General features: G+C 42.9%; 1 protein-coding gene across 1 annotated transcript in view; it reads left to right on the top strand.

The window, feature by feature from the left end:
• SOX17 (SRY (sex determining region Y)-box 17) overlaps positions 1-7,332 on the top strand; it is a 21,452-nt gene that overhangs the window by 1,149 nt on the left and 12,971 nt on the right. Inside the window, 1 exon segment of the mRNA XM_014544009.1 lies at positions 7,102-7,121. Within this exon segment, the coding sequence (XP_014399495.1) occupies positions 7,102-7,121 (20 nt within the window).

Here is a 7,332-nt window from a genome sequence, read left to right as displayed (position 1 = left end):
CGGTGCGGACCCCAGCCAGCCCGCCGAGCTCCTCGGGGAGATGGACCGCACGGAGTTTGAACAGTACCTGCACTACGTGTGCAAGCCCGAGATGGGGCTCCCTTACCAGGGACACGACTCGGGTGTGAACCTCCCTGACGGCCACGGGGCCATTTCCTCCGTGGTGTCCGATGCCAGCTCTGCGGTATATTACTGCAACTACCCTGATGTTTGACGGGCTCCGATTCAAGCCAGCCTGCAATGCCAGAAGCACAAACAGTGTTCCACACTTCCTGGAGGAGCTAAGGAAATCCTTAGCCTCATGTTGTTGTGTTTTGAAGTTGCCTTGGCATATAATTTATGGTAATTTATTTTGTCTGACACTTGAACAGTTGGGGGAGAGAAAAAATGTGAGGTTGTATGTTTAAGATTTGTTCCCACAGAGTCATTGCCAAAACCCTGTTTCCCAAGTTCAAGTTTACCAGTTTTGATTTGTCCCAGAACCACTTGCTCCATTTCCTGAAATTTTATTGATCACAGAAATTTTGTCTCGGGTGTCATTTTTCAATCTTAAAATAAAATAAAGCCTGGAATCCTACTTTTTTCACTTTGCTAGTGCCTCTGTCACAAACGCCATTTCTTGAGACCAACAACTATTACTAGGACTAGACATGTTAATGGTGACATTTAGCACACAGTTACTGTAAATTTCTCATTCTCTTACAAGAGTAGGCCTAACCCGACTTCAAAGAGAAACCCTAAAAATGAACGTTAGGCTATCCAAATCTGATGTTTTTGCTAGGAAAAGAATCCTTACCGAATGAGCCTATTTCAAAAGTGATCATAGTCTCTAAAAAATAATGGTTAATCTTAACACTTTAAATACTTTCAATTTTAATATATCACTTTTGGTTACCAGAGAAAACAGTCAAGTAATTTTGGTTTTCTAGTCGGTTTTCTATATTTCTTGAGAACTGCTTAAAGAGGCTTTTGTTTTTGTTTTTGTTTTTTCTTGTCATCTGTATTTCACCAATAGTGTTTCTATTTCCTCTCAACAATGAACTTGCTTTTAATAATCCTCACAAATCTACACCTTGGGAAGTAGTGTTACTGGATTGAAAATAATTTGAAGGAGTCACAGGAATAAAATGTGCATTTTGATCTTACATATTTTTTTCATCTTCACTCAAGGATTTGTTTTGATTTTTAGAGAGAGAAAGGGAGAGAGAGAAACATCGATTGGTTGCCTCCGGCACCTGAGTGCAACCTATGTATCTGCCCTGACCCTGCAACCGTTTGGGATGATGCTCCAACCAACTGAGCCACCCTGCTAGGGCTTGACCTTAACTTTTAATGAACCTTACCATCTATCATTTCATTAGGATATTTTGATATTACAGGTTAACTGCACCTGTGGCCAATTAACATTTCTTGGCACCTGCAGTGAACTTTGGAGGGATCCAGGGATGACTTGTAGGTAGTGTACCGCCCTAGGACATCACTGTGCGGCCATTCTAGAGAGGAAACTGAGTCACAGGGGTGTGAAGTGCGGGCTCAGCCCTGCTAGGTGCTGCAGCACAGCTTGCAGTGTCCCTTTCCATCACATTTTACAGACTGAGGCATAAATGGAAACAGGACTTGTCATGGGCACTTGCTGTGCCAGGGGTGTTGTCCTTGCCATTTTGTACTGAGTTGAGCCTGATCAATCCCGTGAGCTTATTCTCTCCATTTTGCAAGTGAGGAAAGGAGACACTGAGCCCTCGCCTGCCACACGTATGGTAAAAATTTGGTGTTTAAGTTCCTACAACCTTTGTTCCGTTTTCCTTTGTACCAGGGTATGTCCTTGGGCAATGGGAGAACTTACATTCTGGTGGTGAGAAACTATAACTTTCCACACTAACAACTTTCTACAGATAAAAGGAAGGAGAAAGAGGATAGCTTGAAGCATTTATGTTAAAGAGCAGGGGTCCTCAAACTTTTTAAACAGGGGGCCAGTTCACTGTCCCTCAGACCGTTGGAGGGCCAGACTATAGTTTAAAAAAAAAACTATGAACAAATTCCTATGCACACTGCACATATCTTATTTTGAAGTAAAAAACCAAAACGGGAACAAATACAATATTTGTATTTGCATGTGGCCCGCAGGCTGTAGTTTGAGGACCCCTATTAAAGAGGGATACTCAGCTGAAATGGTTGGCTAGATTCTCTTGAGGAATGGCAGGGTATATGTTTTGTAGAAAAGGTTCCTGCAAACATTTTGTCTCGGGTGTCATTTTTCAATCTTAAAAAATAAATAAAATCTGGACTTACACTTTTTCATTTTGCTAGTGCCTCTGTCACAAACGCCATTTCTTGAGACCAATGTTAACTATTAATAGGACTAGACATTTTAATGGTGACATTTAGCACACAGTTACTGTAAATTTCTCATTCTCTTATAAGAGTAGGCCTAACTGACTTCAAAGAGAAGCCCTAAAAACGAACATTTGGATATCCAAGTCTGATATAATGCTTGGAACAGAAAGTTTCAGGGAAGAGATGTAAGTCTTTTGTTTTGTTTTTGCCTATAGTGCTCTACCCTTCTCCACATGTTTTCTTTCTCTGACCCCAGACAGGTTCTGCTTCCAGCCTGAGTACCTTCTCCCAGATGCCTCAAGAGGCCTCACTTGCTCAGGTTCAAGGCTGAATCACCAGTTCAGATCACACTGGACATTTTAGAGCATACTTGGTTGGCCCAATGAGAGTCAGTTGTACCCTTGGCTGCCACCTTTAAACAAAATTAATAGGGAAAAGGAAAGAAAGAGTACTTAAATGGAAGAATCCAAAGTCCCATTAAGTTACATTCATAAGTACTCACTAGGGACAGGTGGGAAAATAAGAGCCAACGTTTTAAGCATTCCCAATGCCTTTCACCCCAATGGAGGGGAATTAGTCTTCCCAATAAGTGGGGGGAGTGGGGGCTGCAGAAACACCCAGCCCACTCAGACTCAGATGAAGTGATCTCGGGTACTAGCTAATGTTACTGCTTTTGTTTTACTTTGGAAGCAAACACACAAAAGATAATATTGCTTCCCCCCATCTCTGCTTCTGAGAGGCTTTAGAAGTATATCAGGTGGTAAAAATTCAGGGCAGCTCTCACTTAAGTTTTAAGCAGCCTTAGATGTCTTATTTGAATTCACCTTATATGAAGGAAGCTAGGAATTCCCTCCTGGAAGAATGCACACATATACTTGCACAATATTTCATGAATTTTAGGCAATTCATGACCCCTTGTCACTCATCCAAGCATTGTAGGAATCTGAAGCCCTCGGATTTGGAAGCCCTAACAGTGAAGGTTTGTTGAGAAGCATGGCACCCAAGTATCAAAAAGGCAATTTTCCTATATTTAAAACCACAAAGGGGTAGCTCAGGAACTCGCTCAAGTAATTCAGTTCTCCCTTTTTGAGACATGAATCAAGGAAGATGGGGAGTAGTATGTCCCTCTCTCTAAGTGTAAAGGAAACCCATGAGGCCCTGCCAAGATGAATAGATGGTCTTTTCCTGTGTGCAGTTGTGGTGGTGGTGGTAGCTAGTCTCCAAGATTGGCCCCATGAACCAGACCTTGGGTATTTACATCCTTGTATAAACTCCTCCCACACTGAATCTGGGTCGGTCTTGTGATTCTAACTCAATAGAATTCCATGGAAGTGATGCAGTGCCAGCGCCTGGGCCCAACTCTTAAGAAAGACTCAGCAGATTTCCTTTCTTGTACTCCTGGAAACCCTGAGCTACCGTGCAAATGGTCCAGTTACCAAGGTAGGGAGACGATGTGGAGAGGCCACTGCAGAGGCGAGGCCCTGTGACTCCCTGAAAAGAGAGAGGGCTCAGCCTTCCTGACTCCCACCTGCTGCCTGCCCGCCTACCACCATCTGATAGGAACTCAAGAGAGGCCAGAAGAATAAATGCCCAGATGAGCTGAGGCAATTCACAGGTGGGAAAGATTAAAGAAAAAAAAAAGATAGTTGTTGTAAGCCACTGAATTTGGGGGTGTTTTGTTATATAGCAATGGATTATTGAAACAGTTGTTCTCCTTAAGCCTTTTATATGTTTAAGTATAAGAATGTGGGCACTGATGAAAAAGGGCTTTGGGGCCTGTCAGGGATACCAATGTAGTTTTTATGTGAAGGACAGAATGTAAAACTTGGGACTCAGGTTATATCATTAAATGCACAGTCTCCTCTTTCCTCAAGCAGACGCAGATAAAGTGATCACTAGATACCTAGTGGTTTTTAAAAGTATTAAATTTGCCTTATTTTTAATGGTTTTATTTTTTATTTAGGGAACAAATAAAGAATACATTGCCCCTCCCCCCCATCTCTACTTCTGAGATATACTTTTGTTGTGTGACAGGAGGTGGGGTCCAGCCCTTTCATGGACTGAGATATCCTGACCCGATGAAAGCACGGTGTTTACACCTGTTTGAATGACCCAGAACAGTCAGGAAAAGGGCATTTTCCTTCTCACCAAGCCAGTGACTACTTCTCTGTTAAAGCTACCAGGGTGGGTCTGGTAAATTACAAATAAATTTGTAAGTTATTTATGGAAGCGGCTGAGAGAGGATATCACCATGAAATTGTACCTTTGATTTATTATTATTATCTCTGAATATGACTGTACTTTTGAATTATACTGCAGAAGACACCAGCTCCCTCTTTAAATTTGTGCTGGTATCAGGAAAAGCACATTGAGTTGAGTGCCTTGCTTGTCTCTTGGCACCTCAGCGATTCCTAAAGTTCTTGGAGAAATCAGGAGTTCCTGTGTTGCCTCTCTTCTACTTGAGACAGTTGCCAGTGGCTGTTACTCCTTTCTCTTAAAGAAGGTGCCAGAACATCGAATTTAGCAAAAGAATTGGAGCAATGAGAGTGACTGCATAATGCCACCGTGGCACTATTCCAAAAGAAGAGAAGCCTTTGCATTTTGAGTCAGAAATTCATCTGGCTCAGCGACTTAGCTGTGTGAGTTTGGATAAATTACTCATATTTTTCTAAACAGTCTTCTCATCTGTAAAAAAGTAGGGATAATGATAAAAGCCCTGACTCTCTCACTGGATGATTGCAGGGGTTCAAAGAGATTGTGCTTAAAGGATTGCTTCAGTGCCCCAGCAATTGCTCTCTCCTTTGATTTTATGTATCTCTATGTCCCCCCAGCAGATTTGGGTGGTTTAATTTCATTATTCCATTGGGAAAGAAGACAACAGTATCTTGGTACTTGGATTAGTGGACTGAGCCTTGTAAGATTGTCCATATTAGCAGGAAACACAGACTGTCTGTGGATGACAGGGTCTCTTTGATTACATAAGTCTAGAAATAACTGTAACTTAAAGAATTTCACATCAAATGCCTCAATTCACACAAAATCCCTTTTACATGAAAATTTCAAGGTCTTTACACAGAGACAGTTAATTGGGACTCACTGAATGTGACATCAAGTCTGCTAACATCCTCTTTTCAGTTCTTTCTTTCTTCTTTCTTTCTTTATTTCTTTCTTAATGAACAAAGTTGGAATTCTTGAGGGGGAATAACCAAAGTGGAACAGGGGAGGACAGGAAGTTATGAAATCATCTCTAGCTTGATACTCAGGTTTTTCAATCAGTCAGTCCTAAGAAGTCAATGGTAGAAGGATGAAGAGAAAACAATTCTGAGACATCTCTGAACTGAAGAAACAATTTTACAGTTGTTCCCTATTAGTGGGTTCTTCTGCTTATTTTAATAAACCTGTTTGGACATTTGAAAGCAATAGTAGGAATTGAAGGTGTACACACATACTACAAATATGAAACTGAAAAGGGCTTAGTGAGGTTAGGGGGGGGAGAAATAAGAAAGAAGAAAATAAAAAATCAAGTTTGTAGTTTCAGTAAAGAGACTGTAGGTATGGAAAGTGTATAATTTTTATTTATTCATTTAAAAATAATTTAAAAAATTTAAATGATGCACACACACAAAAAGGTAACATTGAAGAGGGGCTTGTAATATAAACTAAGAGTTGTAGCAAGATTCAACCCTCCCCACCTCCAGCCCATTCCCCAGGTCAGTCAATCCTTTTTTTTTTTCTTTTTTTTTTTAAGTTCTATTGGCTGTTATCTACATTAACAACTTTCTTCCTCCAGCGGCTAATTAATATGCCTGAGCAGCTAATTCTGTTTATCAGTTTTGAGCATTGACTTCTTGCTATAATCACTAAGCATTTCCTGTGCTCCGCTATCTACCGAAGGTAGTTTAATCCTTATTTCCGCATCTTCTATGGATTATCATTGCCTTTTCAAGTACTGAGATTACACACCCCTTTTCTTCATCCATCGCCAAGGCGAGTCTTTCCTCCACTGTGAGAAGGTGAGGATATCGGTGCCCCCATCTTCCCCAGGGCACACTCCTCTATTTTGAGAATGTGGCTTTTTAAATACATTTTTTTTTTCCGGCAGAGGGTGGGGAACAGCTGAAATCCTGATGCACGCCTTATGTGGAAAGATATTTTTACAGCATTTCAATCAATACCAGACAACCGCGATTGCTGACTACCGTGGTTGGAATTTTAAATCCACTCACCTCTTACAGCCACTAGTTAAAAGAAATACTATCCCTAACGCTTTACACAAAGAAAAAACAACAGCGTGTAAAGGACAAACTCTAAGCTCAGCGGTCGGTTTCCACCCGCCTCCACCTCTCCCTCGGGGCTCTCCCTGGTCCCGGGGAGACCGAGCCACTGCCCTCTCTCATGGGCATCTCGGAGCTGGAGAGGCGCTGGAGGCCGAGCGCGCCGCGCTCCTCCCGCCCGGAACCCGCACTGCAGCTGCTATTCATTCGGAGGAACATTGTAACAATACTTTGCAAGGATTTTAGCTTAGATACGTAAAAGATCTTTTAAAAGATCTAAAGTTTGGTGTAAATAATCATAAAAAAAGAAACCGTGTGTCAAGGAGAGCCTGGCCACCCGGGTAACAAAGACGAAAAGACTGCGACGCCGTGCGTTCGTTTCGGGCGCTGGGTGCCCGCCTGGCGCCGGGACCCGCGGCCTGAAACCCATCGGGCTGGGAGGTGAGAGCGGGGCTTCCCTGTTGAACTCGTCCCGGAGCCCGCCGGCCCTCGGAGAAGTCAGACGGTTCAAACGTGACGTCCGGGACCGACTTTCCTCCGAGGAGGGGAGGGGATTTGGGTCTCGGAGGCTTCTTTTTTGCCGAGGAGGGAATGAAAGCCTATAAACACGGGCTGAACTTCAGTGAACGAGTGGCAGCGGGTCGCGATGCTCGGCGCCTGGGTTCTCGATGGGCCCCGTCGGTGCAGAGAAAGCCAAGCGGCCCAGGGGTGCGCGCAGTGTCAT

Source organism: Myotis brandtii, unplaced genomic scaffold (assembly GCF_000412655.1).
Source record: "Myotis brandtii unplaced genomic scaffold, ASM41265v1 scaffold1102, whole genome shotgun sequence".
NCBI classification, from domain to species: Eukaryota; Metazoa; Chordata; class Mammalia; order Chiroptera; family Vespertilionidae; genus Myotis; species Myotis brandtii.
Note: the sequence above shows the minus strand (reverse complement) of the source record. Positions and strands in the feature narration are given on the sequence as shown.